At 36.2% G+C, this 21947-nt stretch overlaps 1 protein-coding gene across 2 annotated transcripts in view; it reads left to right on the top strand.

Moving 5' to 3' along the window:
• Window positions 1-18827, top strand: part of nrxn3a (neurexin 3a) — a 316731-nt gene extending 297904 nt beyond the window's left edge. For both annotated transcript variants that reach the window (XM_016269700.1, XM_016269699.1), the window contains 2 exons: window positions 7107-7191; window positions 17430-18827. In XM_016269700.1, the coding sequence (XP_016125186.1) occupies window positions 7107-7191; window positions 17430-18349 (1005 nt within the window). In that variant the 3' untranslated portion in view covers window positions 18350-18827. The remainder of the gene's footprint in view (window positions 1-7106; window positions 7192-17429) is intronic.
• The last annotated feature ends 3120 nt before the right edge of the window (window positions 18828-21947 follow it).

The following is a 21947-nucleotide window of genomic DNA, read 5'->3' as shown; positions in this document are numbered from 1 at the left end:
GAAGATAAAGAGAAACTGGGCTTCACATGACTTGATAATAGGCTTTCAGCGTTAATGTATTTAAGTCTGTTCTTGTGTTCACACTGCGCTTATTTCAGTGTTATTAATGAAATGTCCTGTATTGTTCACAAGCTGCTCTCTGACCTCAATTGAATCACCCTGCGAGACAAGCCAAATGAACGAAATGAATCAATAGAAATAAGTAATTTGGGGGGTATACGGGTCAGCAGCACTAAATTTGTGAAGCTTTTCATCAAGCACCGAGACTATTAAGCTTTTACACCTCAGAAATGTACAAGAAATGCTTCGTATTAAGTCACTAATTTATGCAAGACTGTCAGCACAGTAATTTAAGGTGAAGAAAAGTGCAATGAATTTGACGTGTGACCCCTTTTAGCTCTTAAAGAGTTTCTCCTCAAAGCTTGCTTGTGACATTTTGCTAAATATGAGAAAAACATGGGTGTTTAAATCCATTTTTATGGCATTTTTCATTGAATTCAAAACCAGCAGCTTAAATTTAAGTGGTCACGTTTTTGCTGTATTTTGAGATGCAAATGGCAAGAGAAGCCAATTTTAGTGTCCTTACTGTCAGTGGTGACTGTTGAATCCATTTATTCTTCCACGCAGCTGAATTTGCTATACAGCCACATAATGTGATATCAGCTCTTCCTATCAAGTCTTCACCCAACACGTCTGTCAATAGCTACACCTATTTATAGTAAATATGTAGAGCGGCTAAGCCACATTTTTTCAAGGACACTTTTTTCATTAATTTCAATTGAAATATTACATGCACACGAGCGATAGAGATGTTAGCTTTGTTGTCTGCATCAGTGTGCGACAGCGAGCATTTAGACCAACTCTTCTCTTCAGCTTTTAAAATTATTTCCGCATTCATTTATGCTTCATTTGTCCTTTGATGCAGAGCATTTTTGATATTAGAAGGCTTTGACTAGACCCTGTGTAATCACATCTCCGAAAAGACCATAGCTTTCTCTTTTCATAAACATCCTTAGGGTTTCCGGAATAACCGAATTCAGCTGAATTGAAATGCTGGCCTCTTCTGCTCTGTCACTCCGTAGTTCCCTCCTGCTTTCTGTACCCAGCAGGACACTGGAACGGCTCACCCAGGCTGTCAGTTATCTTTGAGCAGAGCCATGGTAAATATCCTGCATTGATTAAGCAGATTTGCATAGGCAGAGCAGGCCTCGAGGCAAAGAGCTGAATGCTAACCAGCATCCACAATGTCACAGGCCCAAAATACCATCTCGCCCTGCAGCTGCAAGGGTTTTCTGCCATAAGTAGGCAAAGAACGTAATCAGACTGCTGGCTTTGTGTAGGAAGTGGACTGGAAGTTGCCAAGCCATGCCACATTTGCCAGAACCATTCTTTTATACTGCTATGCTGCATTGATTAAGCAGATTTGCATAGGCAGAGCAGGCCTCGAGGCAAAGAGCTGAATGCTAACCAGCATCCACAATGTCACAGGCCCAAAATACCATCTCGCCCTGCAGCTGCAAGGGTTTTCTGCCATAAGTAGGCAAAGAACGTAATCAGACTGCTGGCTTTGTGTAGGAAGTGGACTGAAAGTTGCCAAGCCATGCCACATTTGCCAGAACCATTCTTTTATACTGCTATATATCAGTGACTCTTCAATTACAGGAACTTTTCTGTCCTTTTAAGCTGCACGCTAATTTAGCTTTAATATACTGTATATATGTTTTAGTTTAAGTAATTAGTTTAGTACTTCAAATTAAACCTGGCAACACTTCAGAATTTTTGTTGAAGTGTAAGATTTTCATATAGTGTTTATATTTGAAATATTTCATTTAATGAAAACCATGTTATAGTTTTAGTTGGCAATAGCATCACTGTTTTGACCCTTTCTAATAAATTTGTAGTGTTAAAAGGAGGAAATGCCACTTTGCACAATTTTATAGAATGACTATGCCCAACTGCTGTTATTAAAAATTAATTATAAAAAATACATTTTGAATTTTATATTATATTATATTATATTTTAGATTCATAAACTGTATAAGAACCATAAAGTGAAATTGAAAATATGAAAAATATGAAAATAAAAATGTGATTTTCTATTTTATATTACTAGACTTTAGATTGTTTAGATTTGAGAATTCAGAAAGAGTTGCAATAATGTTACTCCCATCAGTGTCTTTCTCTTAATTTTACAGTCTGATTTCAAGCCACTTACTGTGTGAACAGCTATTTCACATCACTTGAAATGGAATTGTAACAATCTAGGACTTTTTTTATTATTCTTGCAGACTAGCCAGCTTTTGATGGAGTCCAGTCTTTGGTAACAGTCACGATGAGTTTATCTCAGAAGTGCTGTTGTCCACAACAATCAAAGGTTCAGGACCGCAGAGCTTTAAGCTCTCTTTCTATACCTGGTTGGAGAAAGGAAGGGGAAATCTCTATATACAGTGACAACTTTAAATGTATCTATTGTATATATACTGTACAATGGTGTCCAAAATGCTGCGAAAACTAGTGAAAATGCCTCTGTTTTACATTTATTTATATTTTTACCTTTTTAACTTACATTAACAACAAATTGTTCAAATTTGATTTTACATCTTACTTTATATGCATTTTCAAATTTTTGTCATTTTCAGATTTGTTAACATTATGTTCATTTTCCCTGACTTTTATTTTGCACAAACATGCTCTTTTTGCTCTTAGCTGCAGTCAGTCCACTCTGATTTCTGTGAATTCACAGACTATTATTGAAGCTCAAGGGTGAAAATACAAGCCTGTCCATAATGACCTTTACCTGTCAAGGTAGAATAATCAGATTTCACTTTTTGCCTCAGCAGGCCAGCAGACAGCTCACTAAAACTTAATACACAGCAGAGCTGCTCATTTCACCAGGCCAGATGAAAAACAGGTCCAAAGGGCCCTGTCATCTAACGCTATGTAGTTCTCATCCTGTAGAGCTATGTAGTCAGCTATTATTCAATATGAAGTGTAAGCAAGCCATAGACTTTAGTTAGAGCAGACACCATATTTAATCTGATGTGAACAGAAGTGAGGCAGTGAGAGAGTCCATTCAATATGTCGTACTGTTGCGTACGTGGAAGTTGATCGTTCAATCGATAAAACTGAAATGTCTTTCCACAAGTTTTCAGTGGATATAAAACTTTAGAAAATATGCATTATGAAGATGTGACTCAGTTGCACTATTTCCAGGTACACAACAGTGAAGCATACTAAACGTATGTCCCTCTCATTCTCATTATCATTTGCGAGTCAAAATCAATGTGGTGTTTACTAAATCAGTCGTTTCAACTGGTTTGTTTTCAGGATCCAGAATAATTTATGCTGCAAAATTAAACAATCAAATTATTAATATTCTGCATATTTCCCACAATATGCAAAATAGACACATTTGGTTTCTAAACGTCTCTTCACTCTCAGCAGTGTTATTCTAATATACGAGATACTATTATAGTTTTTGTTCATATTTTGAATTAGATTTTTTTTTATATGTGACCCTGGATCACAAAACCAGTCATAAGGGTACATTTTTTGAATTTGAGATTTATACATCATCTGAAAGCTGAATAAATCAACGTTCCATTGATGTATGGTTTGTTAGGATAGGACAATATTTGGCCGAGATACAACTATTTGAAAATCTGGAATCTGAGGGTGCAAAAAAAACTAAATATTGAGAAAATCGCATTTAAACTTGTCCAAATTAAGTTCTTAGCAATGCATATTACTAATCAAAAATTAAGTTTTGATATATTTACGGTAGGAAATTTACAAAATATCTTCAATGAACATGATCTTTACTTAATATCCTAATGATTTTTGGCATAAAAAGAAAAAATTATAATTTTGGCCCATACAATGTATTGTTGGCTATTGCTACAATTATATATACGTGTGACTTAAGACTGATCTTGTGCTCCAGGGTCACAAATATATTTTCAGATTTTTTTTTTTTGTCTATTTTATTAGTTTTTGTTTGTTTGTTTTTAAAGTGTATGTATTTGTTATTTTAGTACAATTTCAACTAAATGAAAATGAGAAATGTTGGAGTTTTGCCGAAAAGTTTTTTTATTTTTTATTTCAATAAACAGTTATTTCATTTCATTTACGGAAATGTGTTCTGTGGTTTTAGTGTTAGTTTTACATTTAGTTAGCTATAATAATCCTGATTCTCAGAAGCTAATAATTCAATGCACAAAATAAAAAACAGAACTACCAGACTTTGCTATAAGTTTGATTGTATCATATAATAATGGCTGTTAATAGTGTTCATCGTCTGTTTGATTATATCTTTAATTGATTTTTCCGTACATTTCTGCCATATGTACATAAACTGACAGTCACCACTGATAAGCTACCACTAAATATTATAGAAACTTAATTTTCTGTAAAGTTGCTTTGCAACGATTTGTATCGTAATTTAAAATTGTTCATTAGTAATTATAAATTGTTAAGAACCTATTCAGTTCAGGTGCCAAACCTTGTTGTTGAAATTATAATGGTGGCTGTTGGTCACGTTTTGCTGCAAATTATTTAGTGGCAACAGACTCCAAGTAAACTTTATTGAATGATGTTAAAAAAAAATCAATAAACAGATAATTCTACATTTTTTTATTTGTCCAAAATACATTGTTCTTTAAATAATGTATTAAGACTGAAAATAAATTGAACGGATTTAACCGGATTTGCTTATCTGTCAGACACCATGAAGCATTACACTCTCGGCTTTGAGAAGAGTGGAGAAACAAGCTAATCTTCCAGGAGTTCAATATTAAGTTCCCGTCACTGTCAGACGGGGCGTGAGAGAGGGAGGGAAAAAGATTAGACTCTTCAGCACAGATGAACGTTAAAGGCTTATATTCCACCGAAACACATTCTCACATTGTTAATATGTGGATTAGGCCATTTTCTCCTTCCCAACAGAAGTATCAATATAGGAGTATAAAATGGCATAATGCAGCAGCTCTCCACTGCATTCTCGGCCTGTATCAACGCTGAGCTCGTGTTATTGTGAAAGAGGATATGAAGAGTGACTTATGAGATATTCAATGCTTCTAACTGATTCCAGGATCTGTACCTGTGCTTTAGTCTGCGTGTATTCATAGACATACATATTCAAGGCGGCTATTGTGTCAGTAATGTTTTCATACCGAATATCAACCGTGGGTTCTGTTCGGAGCGGTTTATGAGATTAAATGCTGTCATTCAAGGGAGAAACCTGAAATAATTTCACATTTTCTCCACAATCAGTCAATTACGTTTCTCATTGCTTTCTGCATCTGTGATATCCTCCTCCTCTTTCAGTCACGAAGATGAGTTGTTTGCCACACTAAATATAAATTCAATGAATAATTTTATATTCACATGGAGCAATATTCCACACCCCGCCAGTGTGAAGCGCCACCTCTGCCCAGCCTGATGTGCATTCGAATGGATTTTTGCGCCATTTTCATACCAAAACTGGGTGAAAAAAAGAAGAAGCTCTTTTTCCCCACAGCAAAGTCCACCAAGAATATAGAGGGAAAACCTTTTATTATTCCATCAAACCCAATCATATTTATGACCCTGCGCTTTCACGTAGGAGAGCGCTTTCCATTGCTCCATTGCTGTGTTATTTAAAATTTCATAAACCTGGTCTACGACAGTACTTATTTGGCCCCACATTCTAATCTGCTCCTAATAAAGACATGCCAAGCAGAGGGTGTGAAAAACGAGCTCACCACGGCGGTTGGCATGAGTAAGGGAGAGCGCTGGGGATAAATCAGACGTTGGAGACACACCGATAATCTCAGAGTGCCGCTGTGTGTTTGGTGCTCTCCTCTCAGCACCGGTGATATACAGTGATGGGAAATCCATGCAGACTCTCAAAAGGGCGAGATGGAGGTGACTCGTATAAATGGTTGACATGAGCAGTTTTTCAAAATAAAAGTTTGGAATTAACACCCAAGATGAGCTCAGCAAACTCATTCACTGTCTGTCACTGGTGAATTAATGTTTATTGACGGGGAAATAATGACACTGACTCACGAGCAGGCTTACGTGAAATCTGTTCCTGCAGAGCTCCTCGGAAACTTCTGTCATTTATAAAATTCCCTAAATCTCAGACTCATTGCATATTCATTTATTATATATTGTGGCTAATTTGATTATGCTTTCAGCTGCTAATAAGAATGTGGTACTCTCAGCTCCATTCAGAGGGAATAGTTCTCCCAAAAATGAAAATCCTGTTATTTTTCCACCCTCATCTTGTTCTAAATCCATGTATTATTTATTAATTTACTTATTTCAATATTTACTTATTTCTTGAAAAACCAACTTTGTATAATTTGGTCCATGTGGAAAGTGTTTTATGATTTTTTTTATACATTTAATTAATGTATATAGACACAATTAAGTGTGTGTGTGTGTGGGGAGGGGGAGGGTATTGGCTACATTTTGGGGAACAATTGTCCCCACAAGTGTAGTAATACCTAATTTTTGACCTAATGGAGACATTTTTTTGGTCCCTATGAGCAAAACAGCTTATAAATCATACTAAAGGAAGTTTTTTTAATCTAAAAATACAGAAAGTTTTCTGTGAGTGGTAGGTTTAGGGTTAGAGTTAGGGATAGAATATACAGTTTAAACAGGATAAAAATCATTATGTCTATCAAATGTCCCCATAAAGCATGGACAATGTGTGTGTGTGTGTGTGTGTGTGTGTGTGTGTGTGTGCATTTACTATTTTTTGTTAATTTGTTTAGGTTGTTGAAATGCAAATTACTGTCCATATTTTATCTTCATAATGTTTGACCAATAAAATAGTGTTACAAAAATATTTACTTATTAATTTGAAATTCTTTTCGTTCTTAACTCAGTATGTTCAATTCTTTTTCTTCTTTTGAAGGCCTTCTTGGATGTTTTTGCTCATGCACACCACAAATGTTTACGTCAAAATCAGTGCAGAAAAATGCATCTGGACCTATACAATATATTAGAAACTTTATTTAAATAGGTTCTTTTACATTATGGTGGTGCAATCTAATGCATTCAAGTCTCTCTTTTGTTTGTCTATTGTCCTGTTTGTGTGTTTCACCGTATTATAGACCACGGATGATATGGTCTCTTCGGCCGAATGCTCCAGTGACGACGAGGACTTTGCCGAGTGCGAAGGACATGCAGGTGGGCTAGGTCAGTTGAATTTTGCTTGCCTCTATGTGGTGGCCTTTCATTTGCAACTGAGGATCAGATCCTCAAAGCATCGCCTCCCCCCATGGATAGAAAAAGTGTAACTTCCTTTCCAATCCAATCCATGTACACCAATATAGAGACATGAATATAGTAGGATATCTTTAGAAATATTCTAAACAAAACAGAAATAGGCATGGATTTATAATGCTTAGTCTATTCAGTAGCCTTGAATCAGAGCTGATGTCAAATCATTCCCCTCAAACTTTTATTACGAGCTACACTTGGCCATGGGGTTTTCCGAAGTGGTTAACATGGTCACACTGATTACTAATTTTGTCCCCAGTGCCTATTATGAGAGCATACGTACAAAATTAGTACAGAAAAGTGACATGTTCTCTGCATTGATGCTTCAAAATGTATCATACTGAGGTTTCTTTGCCATGTGATAGTGGACTGCATTTTGGCACATGATACATTTTGAGATTTCTCTTGAACTTTGCTTTCAGCCTTATAGTAGAGTGATATCTATGAGATTAATTGCTGTTGAAGCAGTCTTTTCGATTCCTTTCTGTTTCCTCATTTCAAGAGGCTTGATTTAAGTTAACTTGTTGTAATAGAGAACAGATATCATCGAATTTCTGTGTACCAATTTTTGTTTTGTGTCGTTATGCTTATTTTTAACGATATAATTTTGCCTCAGTGTGAACAAGTTGTTCTGCTAATATTTTCCAACCTGAATATGAAAAATACAATTCAGTGATTAGATTGATAGTGAGAAAGAGAGAGATTTGAGAGAAGTTGGGTATTGGCTTTTTTTTTTTACGTAATTGTAGCTTTGAGGAAAATAGTCTGTCATGTCTTTTGCGAAATATGCTACTTTTGTGATTGCCGTTATAGATAATTGAACATGTATTTCTTTGCAAATCATGATTCCAGCCAGAGAGGTCAAATGAATCTCATTATCATTTGAGTAAAACCCTACCACTTACAATAATTGCGTGTTTCTTCAACTTTGGGCACTTTTATATCCAAGGGGTTGATTTTTATTAAAATGAACAGATTTCAACTTTTTTTCGGTGACATGAAGGTCACGTTAAAATGTATCACATCAAGTCTTTTTACCATACTTTCATCATTTATTTAGATGTTTTTATAATAGATTTGATTGTTTTCACAAAGTAGCAAAATAATCATAAACATCTAAATAATAAATATCTGCATAAATTATTTACATTTATTGAAAGAAATATTATACCCAAATATATGTTTAGAAGTTGTATTTATTTATTTCGCTATTTATTTATTTATTTGCTCCACAAAATGCTATGAAATGCATTATGTTATATGAAATATCATAATATAACTTTGTTACAAATTACTGCAAGTAAACTAGCAAATGTATTTAAAAAGTGTGTTCTCCACAAAGTAGAGAAAGCCAGATGTGCCCCTAGTTAAACAAACACCCAATTATACATTTTCCATGTCGGAAAAGCGAACCAGCGCACAACAAGAAGAACAATGTGCCATCAGATGATTTCCAGAGGCCAAAGCCATTTCATGGCCTGTTAGTTTGATCTATTGGCCTGTAATGAGCACGCTGTCTTTCATCACAGAAATGCGCAACATGTTTATTGTGTTCCATTGGATGAAAATGCATACGTTTAAGTTTTCATGCAGACATGACAGGCTAGTGATCTGCTCTGTTAGCCTGTTCTGACTCTCTGCAATTCTCTCAAATGCCAATGCCAATTTCTTCCAAATGACATCAGTTTAGCGGTTTGAGAACAATATCCATCTTTCTGGAATCTTTATGTACTCATAAAGAAAGCTATTGGCAGGGTCCCAATCATCCAGTCACGTTTACACAGAAATTCATGCCATTCTAACCTCTACATCAGTTGATGTGAAGCTGCATGAGACATAACCGCTGCAGGGGTGCGTCCTCATATTCGGCGTGTGTTCTGTACCGCATGCGTGGGGTACTTCCCCTTGATTCGTCCTCTTAATTTCATGAGCTTGCTCGTGGTCGATGTTATTTCCCAGCTTTCCAAAAGCAACATTCCTGTCATCTCGCCTCATCTTGTTCCGCATGGTATTTTGGTGTTGAAATCGATTTTTCCTCCATTTTTCTCAAGCATCTGTTCCATCTGGGCTTGACCTTGAACATTGCCATTTTGATTAACAAAGCGAATAACAGGCAACAAAATCTTTTCTTGCCATCCAAAGAGTTTTTAGAGCTCAAGCATTGATATATCTTAAGAAAGTTGTGTTTTAAGAATGACCAGCATCCTTGAACGATCCTTTGCGCTCTCTCTTCCTCCTCCCCTGACTGAGCCGGTCTGCATATGAAGTCGTTTTTGAATGCAGATGGCATAGAAAGAGTTTTATTGCCACAAACCATGCACTTCTCAATGTCACGCTTTCTTAAGCAGTCATTTGTGGCATGTAATATTGTAGCTGCTAGTCAGAGCCATTTTCCAGACTATTCTCTCATTATTCAGTGCATGGCGCCATTTTTTGATCTCCATGCATATCCTCACCATCAGACTAACCTGAGTGCTGTACTGTATGTATGAGCCAGTTTCAACAAAGCATCATACCTCAAGCTTATGGTTGCAAAGATCTCCGCTGCATTTCCTGTACCAAATCGTGTTCCTGTCTATCAACGTGTCTGTCTTGACGTGTTGTCACGTGATTCTGTTCTCTGTTTGTAAAAATTGTTGGGTTTTCCCCTTTATCCCCTATCTGGAATTCCATAGGAGGGCTTCTGCTGATTAATGATACGCTTCAGAATTATTCCGTAGAGCGGTTCTGCTGTATCATTCTCAAATTATTTCTCTGCACACAGACCTCATTATTTTAAAATTCATGCTTGCATGCAAACCAAAAAAGTTATATTTATGTTATGTAAAGTTGCGGATGTATTTTTAGAAAGTTGTAAATAAACCCCACACATTTAGTTTATTCTGAAACATTAAATGGGGCTCATTTTCAGAGTGTTTTAAATGATTCGGTAGTACAGTATTTCCGTTTGAACAAGACAAAAGGTGAAATTAATTAGGAATTGAGGGCAAGAAACCTCCAGAGACTCAATTATCTGTTTGACAGAAGCATCTCTCACTCTTATAGTTTACGGTACAGTTTACATATGCAGGAATGGTTCAGTGCGATGTATTAATATTAAAGTTGCATTGCAGATTTGTGTTGGCATGTAGTGTAATACTAATCAGTTCTAAAGAGCAAAGTTCTACATCTTTCCAAGTGTGATTTGTTCAGGCTTATCACTGTCTCATATTGAGGCTTTTGATTAAATAATTAGAGATAATTAATTAAAATGAAAATTTTGTTAAAATGAAAAACAAGCTCCAGTTTTGCTTTGCTGTGATAGCAATTTGTTTGTTTCTGCTAAAAAAAAAAAAAAAAAAAAGTCCCATGATATTTTTCTGTCATTAAAACGTCAGCTTGGCTCAAACCAGATAAAGATGAATGAAGAATGAGATGGGTCATTTCGGTAAAGCAGTACCTTTTGAGCTCTGTAACCTTTGTAATAAAAAAAAATAAAAATGTGGAATGTCAGAAATATGGTCAAGCTCAACAAATTAGAGAAAATTAACAGGATGCCCAACAGAATGGAAATAAAAGTCATTTCTCGGAGAAGGAATTGAGAGTTACTGCTTACAGCTTGAGGGTTTTAACTTTTTTAACTTTTTTATCATCTTTCATGTTTTAAAGTGAGACTAAAACCACAATCAGTATAGAATGAATGTAATTTTGTTAGTTAAAGGGATATTACGGGGGGGGGGGGGGGGGTAGTTATGACTAACACTGACTAATATGATTCCCATTTTAAAAAACTATGAGTTTATTGTTGTATCCATTATATTACAATTAAACATGCATTGCCATTCAAAAGTTTTGGGTCAGTATTTTATTTTATTTAGTTTTTTTTTAAGAAATTAATACTTTTAATCAGCAAATATCACAGTGAATACATTTTATAATGTTACAAAAGATTTCTAAATGCTGTTATTTTGAACTTGCTATTCATCAAAGAATCATTTAGAAGAAAATGTATCACAGTTTCCACAAAAATATTAAGCCCCATGTTCATTAACTGCGTAGTAAGAATGACCCAAGAAACATTTTGTCATTCTCTGCTCAACTTCATGTTGTTTAAAATCAGTATTAAACACAAAATTACAAATATTTTCCTTAAAAGTGGTCCACGCTATACTCCAAGACTTCTGAAGCCATTTAATATATTTTTCTGTAATAAATAGATCAAAATGAGACATAACTAAATATGGCTCCTATGAAGTCTATGTGAAATATGCTGTGTCTCTGAATTGCATTTGTAGGACTCATTTCTCTTCCTTATATGAACGCCAGACGGCATTATATGCTGCACTCCTGATTTTAGATTCACGCAGTACTAAGAAATTTCCAAAAGATGCATATGTAATGAGCTGGATTTTAGTTATTAGCCTGATTCAAGCAGATATCTACTTTTTACGAACACGTGTAGCTTGTTTTGTCATGCTGATTAGACAGAGATGAGCGTCTTTTTAGACTCAAAAGCAATTAGATGCCGTTGGAATGCAGGAAATGATTAAAAAAACGGTAGAACAAAGGAAAGAACGGTCCAGATTAGAGAGCCAGTATTGTTTGGCCCCATCCTGTGCCAAGAGAGAGAGAGAGTTGCTTTTATCACAGGCCTGCAGGTGGCCGTTCAGCATTGGAGCTCCTGTTTAATTACCTATCCATAGTGCAACCAGAGATAAGAACACACTAGACACCCGACATTGAGATACACCTCTTGTGTTAGAAGAGTTTTGAATAGTCTCACTTTGCAAATAATACTCGATGCGTTACAGTGTTTGCATTCTAATGGGGCACCTTACCGCACAGATGTACACTCTTGTCAGGTGCCGTCAGTCAATTTCATGCATAGATGTACATTATTAACAGAAAGTGTGTGTTGTAATTAGTTGAAACAAGTCAGTCTGGTGGTGCACTACAGTCACAGCCTTGAGCATTAAAGGCCCGTTCACACACCAAGAACGATAAAAGTTAAAATGATACTTTAAAAGTATAGAGTCCACACCACAACAATAACCATAACAGCACAGAGCATACCTGTCAACCCTCCCGTTTTTCCCGGGATTCTCCCGTATTTTACCATTCTATCCCGCTATCATCTCGTTTAAATATTTTCCCGTATTTTTAATCTTTCTATAAAAAATAAAAAAAATCCCACTGGGCATATTTTATATGTTTGCTACATTCGCTTCCGTAAAACTCCTGTAATTTGTATGGGCCAAACCTCATTATATGAATAATCACGACAACAAATTGCAAGGTTGTCAAGTTGCCAGATCTTGTATGAAACGCATCTTTCTCACACAATCGATGCAGACAAATTTCAACCCATTTGTCCCCTCAACTTGGCAACCTACAGCCCAGTGATGCTAATGATATGTGCGCAGGTAGTACCGTGGGAAGGAAACAATGATCACTGGTAAAAATGGGAGAAGACTCAGGTGGTGCTCCAGTGAAAAAACGAAATATACATGTAAATTGAGATATAGCTTACATTTCAAAAGACTATTTAATTGATTAAATATGAGCGCTGCAAGTTTCAAAGTCAGGTGCTGCGCTGCTTTGTTTACTGAGGTTACAGGGGGAAACGGCTATATTCCTGGCGAAAAGCGCCACCTGCTGGCAGATAATTAATTAGCATTATTTTCAATAAGCCTTTCTGCGCTTTGTTTAGACCAAAGCCAAAAAACGACCCTTATTTTTTACGCATAAAACACGCAGTTATAAATTTGACAAGAAGATAATGAATTATAAAACTCTAAAGATATAGCCTACACAAAGATACATTTATGTTACTAAATGAATATAATTGTTTGATAATAATTGTTTAAATTAATATAAAAATAATATAATATAATATAAAAATTGTTACTTTTGACTCCGCCCCCCTTTCCCGTATTTTGGTACCCAAATGTTGTCAGGTATAGCACAGAGGAATGACATTGTTGAAATAACTTTCAAAACCATTTTTTCCAGCTAATGAATGATAAAAACTTTGACAGCCAATCAGAGAGCTTTAAAGAGCTTTAGCAGTTAAAGCAGCAGACGACATAACTGCAGCTTATATTAAATAGACAGTTATTGAGGCTAGGTAATATTATTATCATTATAGCTATCATTCTTGGTGTGAACGAGTCTTAACAGTTGTTTAGTCAGCCCTCTGTATTGGAATGTCACGATTTCCCAGCATGCACTACACTGGTATATAATGTTGGATAAATTAAATATTACCAATTTCAATACATTGCAAGTATATCATTTAAAGTGTCACATATATTGACACATTGTTCTAATCTATCAATCAAAAGGAAGTCAAATTGACAGTTAAATTGACAAATTACAGTATTTATAAAGGCGTATTATATATTGTAAGAATCTTATACTTTCATTAATCACTGCTTTCCCCACAATACTAGTCATTGTACAGTTTCATTGTTTTTAATTATTTTTGAGAGGAATGTATTTGTTATTTTCTATTAGAAAGTAAAGTATAGATTTTAGATAATTAGATTATGTTCTAATTTAACATCTCATAAGTTAATACTGTTCGTGCTAAAGTTTTCAGAGTTTATTTCTATTTTCTATAAGTCATCTATCTTGAACCCTCTTGTGGAATTCCTCAATCAATACTCTGCTGCTTTTGAACCAAAGTCTGTGGGTACCGTCCATGATTATGAGATTTAATGACTTTACCGAGGAATCTGCTCTGTATTTCCCAGCAGTGTGCCACGAAAGCAAACAGACAAACATCTGTGACCTACAGGCCCTGGTTAAAAGGCTTCTTTGACCTCGCTTAACCTTTGATGTCTGATTTGACCCCCAGCTTGCTGTGTTGTTTGTCTACTCTCCCTAAATGCAACTTACTTTACGCATGCGTCAACATCTTGCAGTAAAAAAAACTTAACCCATTTTCAGCCAATTTTCCTCTCTCTTTGACATACATCCAGACTGCACGCCTGTTACATGTTTAAGACTAACAATGACAGATATATTTGTCTTTGGGTCACATGACAGAGGAAGCAGTTGTCTGTTAAACTGCCCCTCTCGATTGTGTCTGTTTTATAGTTTGTGCATCTGGTTGTAGTGTGTGAAAATTAGAATTGCTTTGTTCTTTCGTCTCTGGGAATTTTGTCTTTTTAGTTTACACACTCAAATCAATTTCATTTTTTGTTGGTTACCATTTTTTGACTAGCTGAATTTTTGGGTTCAAAATTAGTGGTGAAATTTGAACTAGATGTGAATATCAAATCACAATTATCATTAATTTGATAAGGTGTTTTGATTTTTGGTCTTCTTTTTTAGATTTGGAACTAATTCAATGAAAATCCCATGTGCTTACAGTGATAAATCATCAAAATCATTTTCAAATCACATCAAGAACAAAATTGCACTGCCTCAAATGCAAAAACAACCCAATTTGATTTTTAAAAATTATATAATTTAAAAAGAAATAAATAAAAAAGGCACATGATGGTCAATGAAAAGGTTCCAGATCTTGATACACTTCTTGTTTTTTCAAATTTTGAGAGTTGATCTTGATGAACAATTGACGTTTTAAGAATGTTTCCAAACTGCATGGCGAAGAAGTTGCAGTTTAGGGTTTGTCAGATTGTCAGTGTTAGAGTTTTGTTCTTTTTCGTAGATGGGCATGTATATGCTCATTGTTTGTATATCCCCATCCCTTCCTTACAGCCAAAAACGTTAATGCTGCCCGACCGCTTCGTACTGCCTATACATGGACATGGCAACTGACTTACACAATCACCCCCATCATTATCATCTCCTATGTAGTATGTTCATAGGTCCAATTCCCTTGTCACAACCCCTCCCCCTTCCTCCCCCCCTCTAGCTATGGTAAAATATGTACAGTCATCCATTCACTCAAACCTAAAGATTAAAACCAATCTAAGCAAAAAGTTTAATTACTAGAATGTAGATATTTATTTAACAACAACAAAATGCTATGTAAATCAAAGGCTCAAATATGTACAGTTTTTGTAAGAAAACTGGATTATATATCAAAGTAACAACAAAAGAGAATAATGGTGAAGTTTATTTTTCATGTTATGTGGTGTGGATGTATGTGTTGTTGCCTCCCTGTACTCTCTCATGTGGGAAACAAAAATATATATCTAACCAGAAACACGATGACAGTCATTTTGTTTTCACAAAGAAAAAACCTGTCCAAGAACATTCTTACACAACTTTCTTTTGTACGTTTTTTTTTCTTCATGCCAAAATCATGCGGGCAATTTGTTGATGTAAGTTGACAAAAAATTATGATATGCTTATGTGTTTATGTTTATAATATATATGCCGTTTATGCTTGTTTAAATTCTTAATATTATGAGATCAAGAAGTTCTGATCTCGATTTGCTAAATTATACTGCTGATGTTTATATTGCCTGTTTGTCAGTACTGTATTGTGTGCTATGACTAGTTATTAAGAACTTATGGTATTGGCTTTGGTTTAGTTTTGTTGTTATTAAAGTCTGCCTCTTTAAGTTCTTTTGATTTTGAATTTAATTTTTATGCAAGTCTTACTACAAACCTGATGGCAGTTTTATCTTTCATTTGCAATGACAGTCTGAATACCTAGCAGGTGGAAAGCAGAAACAAACCTTCAAAGTCCATGAAATGGAACTTTTTGTTTTTGTTGCATGGCAGATGCACCAAATAGTTTTTCTTCTAGTATTAGTATAACTCCTTTCTTTCTGAATAGCAACACGTTACAACTACACAAAGAACTGACCATCTTACTGCTACTGTACTTGTAGCATTTTAACATACAGAAAGCAGCATTCATTAAATTCCTTATTACTTAGATTTAGTTATTACTTATTACGTATTAGATTTAGCGATTGCTTATTAGTTAGATTAAAGCCTTGCCCTTCGGAAATCAAGCATATTCAATAGATAATTAGAGAAATCATTCAGCTGTCATTGTATTATGGAGACAGTAGCTGCCATTAGGAGGTCATTCAAAAGGCAAGAGTCAGTGCACTGCTGGGGAGCCACATCTTCCATCACACACGTGTTTATACATAGAGAGAGATGTTTTTCTACAAAAATATGCAAGCTGTTGACATTGTTTCACTTCTAATAAAACAGATGAAACCGTCATAAGGTGAGACTTCACCTCGTAGCTTATATAATGATTTTCTTATACGTACTGTTCTTATGTTATTTCTTCAGCATTTATTTTTAGGTCATGAGACTTCATGGCAATAGGAAATTATTTATACCTTTTTAATTATGCAAAATACTATTTAAAATCAATATTTTTACAATAAGGATGCAATTCAGTAAGTTACAGCATTTATTAGTCTTGATTCATGTTCATTTGTATATTGTTTATTACTAGTTCATGTTGAAATGCATGCGCTAATCCTAACAAACGCAACTTTTGTGTTAAAAAGTTTCAAATGTTTTAGTAGAAATTAACATTATATGTGATTTATATTAGTATTGTTAGCTAGGGCTGTGATAATAAATCGATGCATCGTGATTCGTGGATCGATTCTGAGATTTTCCGAATGCATCGCGATTCTTTCTGAAATCGATTCTGAGCTTAGTTTTTAACCACACACTCAAATGCTCATGAAGAAGAGCGCTTGTGCACTTTATGACGCGAGATTAATGTAAACACAGCCCACTGTGAACACCCTTGTAATTCGCTACAACTTTTTCGAACTTCATGAATGATTATTTTAGGTTCAAGTATAAGGAATTGTAAGCAAGCAGAGTATGACTGTTTCTAAAGCATGCAGTGCCATTTGCTGTTAAAAACTAAGCTCGAATCGATTAGAGAGAAAATCACGATGCATTCAGAAAATCTCAGAATCGATGCAGAATCATTTCTCAATTCGCCATGCGTCGATTTATTTTCCCAGCCCTATTGTTAGCCCATGTTAATTATTCACGCGCAACTTCAGATAGCTCGCAAACCAGCTCACCCACAAAGACTTGTCAAGTCCTTTTGATGCCAACTTATAGTCATTTATGTTCGATATTGTTTTGCTTTTGTCTTTTATTTTTGTTTAGTTTTTTTGTTTTTTTGTACGTTTTGCCTTGTATCCGTTAGTGTTTTTTAACCAGTTTTCGAGACTAACTTGCCTCGTGTCTGTGTTCAATTATAGGAGGCGAATTAGTTTTCCCAATACTTGTAAAGGATCCCTTAGAGCTCCCCTCTGTAGCAACTCGTACACCCTCCATCCCCTTTCCCCCAACCCTCCGCCCCCACCTCACCATTATTGAGACCACCAAAGAGTCCCTGTCCATGGCCACTGAGGCGGGGGTACCTTGCTTGTCGGACCGAGGCAGCGATGATTGTGATGATGATGATGGCTTGATGATATCTGGGTATGGCTCTGGGGAAGCATACGACTCTAACCTGCCCCCTACTGATGATGAAGATTTTTACACCACCTTCTCCTTGGTAACAGATAAGACCTTGTCTTCGTCGACCTTTGAAGGTGGCTACAAAGCTCACGCGCCTAAGTGGGGATCCAAGGACTTTAGACCTAACAAAGTCTCCGATTCTGGTAGGACTACTACCACGTCTTTTTCCCCCAAGCTGAGCCGCTCCACAACCACGTCCACGCCACCCAAACTGCCCGCGGGCAAAATGAATCACAGGGAGCTAAAGCCCCAGCCCGACATAGTCTTGCTTCCATTGCCCACTTCCTATGAGGTAGGCAACACAAAGCTGAAGAGCCCATTAATAACCTCCCCCATGTTCCGTAATGTACCCACAGCAATCCCCACGGAGCCGGGCATCAGGCGGGTTCCGGGGGCCTCCGAGGTGGTCCGTGAATCTAGCAGCACCACCGGAATGGTCGTCGGGATAGTTGCCGCTGCCGCTTTGTGCATCCTAATTCTGCTGTACGCCATGTATAAGTACAGAAACAGGGACGAGGGATCCTACCAAGTGGATGAGACCAGGAATTACATAACCAACTCGGCGCAGAGCAATGGAGCAGTCATGAAGGACAAGCAGCAGAGTGTGAAAAGCGGCAACAAGAAACAGAAAAACAAGGACAAGGAGTACTACGTGTGAGAATGTTGCTCATCGCTTTGACAGAACTTTGAGCTGTTGGGCGCTGCGCCGAGAGAAGACGACAGGAGTCAAACCCCGGCGCCGCGCTGAGAAGGCGAACTCTGATGCGAACTGTACCATAAAGCACACTTACAACCGTAAGCATACCGCAAAGGTAAAATAGCAAACATTAGTGACCTTATTCCTCTATCTGGTCGGAGACATTATCAGTGTAGAATATTCCACAGCTACATCATAATCCTAAAGTGACTTTTAGAGGTATGTGAACCTTGGCGTAAATCTCGTTTTTCTTTTCTTTTGTAACTGTAAAAAAAAAAAGAAAAAAAAAAAGAGGAGAACGTTTCAAGCATGTAAGAGACACATAGTGCTGACGTCCGTAACGAAAGTGGGACCCAAAAAATGTTGTTCACGCGAAAAAAGGACTCCTGCCAACAAAATAAATAAATGAATAAATATATATATAAATATATATATAAATTCTATATATGAGAAATTTGTATTGTTTATATACATTACATGTGGTGTCTTATCATTTTTTGCTCTCTGCAAAAAGAAGAAAAACACGATGTAATAAACGAAGACCGGTCACCGAGGCTCTGACAGCACAGCACTGTTATGATTTCCAGCCGAAACTGATCATTCTAATTGTACAACCAACTGTAATATTGCAAATGTGTGAGTTTCCAGAAAGACAGTGACGTTTCCTTGTCTCAGTAAAGCGACTGATTGTAGTGCATGCCATGCCATCCTTCGCTTCGATCACATCCGCCCACCGGGCCGATCCGATCATCAGATAGACCTCTCGTCCCTCAAAGCGACTTGACAAGGGAACGGGCCGCAGATTGGAACTTTTTCAACCGTATGTATGTTGGTCCATTTGCTCTCTCTTTTTTATACAGCTGTCTGGTGCAGACTGGCACAGTGCTATGATACTGTTAAAGGATGTCTATACGAAAATAAATCTAATGTGAAGAGTGTGAAAAAAAAATCTATCTGTTGTCACAGTCGACTGTGTCGAAGGAGAAATTTGTTTACATATTTTATTACATGATAGCGGTTGTACTTTTTAGGTAGATGATGTACATACGAACCTAAGTTGTATTTTTTTTAGTAATTCTATTGTACAGAGAGAACATTTAATTGATTTATTCAGTGTGTTTCATGCCGAAAAATCCGACAATGTTGACTCATGTGAAGGACGAAAAATATATATACAGTACACACACGTTTTTGTAAGGACAAGCAGAGCATATTGTTAGATTAGAGGTCTAATCTTTCTCGCAGATGTTTCTAAGTCTAAGCATGGATATTTGACTACTTGAAGCCGTCGATGAAATACAAGACACACTTCTTCATTGTACCAAGGTTTCCTTGTTATCAGTTGTTTTATTTATTGAAGAATCAAAGAAATATGTAATAAAAAATACTAATATGGATACGGACATGCAGCTCAGATAATTTACGCTGTGTGTTTCTTACCTTAATGTCTTAATACAAGTGGCCTGGACTGCAAGTAAGCCCTGTCGCATCGACGCAATCTTTTGCCATTTTTATTCTTACTCATGAATATTTTTGCCATTTTTTTGTATGTTTGTTAATCACTGTACCGTAAATATGGTCAAGATGTGCCCTTGTTATTTTTTAATCTTCATTTTCTGTTCAACCTCACGTGTGCTTTTATTATTTTCATTTATGACATCATAGTCATGTAGCTTCACTTCAGACAATATTTGGCAATGATCTATAATAAAACATTCCATGGAGGTTGATCATATACGGGTTGTCTTAATGCGCTCATATCTAAACTCTCTTCAGTATGTGCGGCGATACATATTTTTCTGTAATTCATCACGGTGGACAGCACACTTTAATTTCCTGTTCTGTTAGGACCTTTTTAATGTGTTCAAGAGACTGGGGTCTGAAATATGCCTTTCCTACCATGCTTTTAATGGATTAAGTGCCTCACTTTGTTTTTAGCGCAGGAAAGGTGAGGTCGTCGATTGTTATGCAGAAGAAAGACGACTGCATTTCAGTAGCCAGTCAGAGAGCAACAATGAATCAATATCCATCAGGATTTTCTTGGGAGACGCAGATTTATATAAGACCCTGTACCCACAAAGACCTGTTAAGAGCATAAGAGCAGAGATGTTGAGCACAAAATATTTCTCTTTTAGTTACCAAGGCAACACAAAGGTACAAATCAGAAGCTGTGACTTCTGCTGGGGTTTAATTGTTTCATTAGACATGGTAATTAAAGTATGCCTGACTATAAACGAGGACGTCTAATATGCTATTGTTCGAGAACAAGTACAATGTTTGAAATCCTGACTAAGAACAAAAGCATCAACTTCTGTTTGCATGCAACATAAAAACTGACAGATTGATCATATGACAACACATCATGCATGTCTACAAATAGTGTGAAGGTGGTGACTTGTTTTAAAGGATAACATTAAAATGCAGACTAATCATTGAAGCAAATATGAATGTTCAATTCGGTTTCAGGTTCATCTGATGTTTTCAGTTTTGTTGGATCCCCTCACACTGACAGCCATTTAGAGCAACAAAGTGACCTGAAGTCAATCATTTTCAATGGCAATTTCAAGCTTCATGGGTTACAGTGACAGTGTTTTGAAGAGATTTGATGCAAAAACAGTTGGTAAAAGTTTATGCAACTGAGCAGCAAATACACCAGTGGTCACTTTTAACTGAATCATTGTTTTTTGTTTTTTACAGTCAGTACATCTCATTTGTGTTTTGATTTTTAAATGCTTTGAATACTTAATGTATACAGGTCATCACTGAAATCACCCAGCAATACGAACACCTAACTACAGTGACCTCTAGCAATAAAGTCACTATGAACAAGCATTTTTTTTCTTTCCAGGTGCTGACCGTAAGTCCATATGTATAAAAAGAGCTGTTAGATCACACCAACCCATTCTTATGATTTCCAGGTGGTGGAGGTAGCAGTGAAAGAGATTTGCAAGATGCTGCAAGAACGAGCAACATTGTGATCTTTTTCTTCTTTTTTAACAATTGATGGGTGAATTTACTAAGTGCCACTTTTGTGTGTACTGTGGTATTTGAGCATCTTTTTCACTAACCACCCAGAATCCAGTCTAACCAGGTGCAAAATGTGCTGAAATAGTGCTGTTAAATTTTCATTGTCATTTATTTTGTAAAGTATACAAGCTCACACAAATCTGTGATACTCTACCGCAATTAATGCATGCTTTTGTGGCCATGTTTGCATGGTTACCTAATTTGCATAATTTAGTTTGATTTTCCTAGTGAATTCCTCCCTGAGGTTTTGCTTTTATTTACTTTTTTGAACAAACTGCCCTAAAAGATGACTAATTCCTCCAAAGAGAGTGAAAAACTCAATACTTGAAAATCATTTACTGTGTGTCTAAAAAGGAGCGATACTAGCAGTCTTTATTTATAGTGCAAAAAAATAAAGCGCTTAGTGCAATTGAAATACAATTTTTTTTTTTAAACATTTACTCTTTATATACGATTCCTCACATATCAACACACGTCTACTCAATCAATCAAAGACCAGTTTCTCAATTGGAAGCCCCCCCCCCCCCCCCCC

This window comes from Sinocyclocheilus grahami, unplaced genomic scaffold (assembly GCF_001515645.1).
Source record: "Sinocyclocheilus grahami isolate Dianchi unplaced genomic scaffold, SAMN03320097.WGS_v1.1 scaffold54.1, whole genome shotgun sequence".
Lineage (NCBI taxonomy): Eukaryota > Metazoa > Chordata > Actinopteri > Cypriniformes > Cyprinidae > Sinocyclocheilus > Sinocyclocheilus grahami.
Note: the sequence above shows the minus strand (reverse complement) of the source record. Positions and strands in the feature narration are given on the sequence as shown.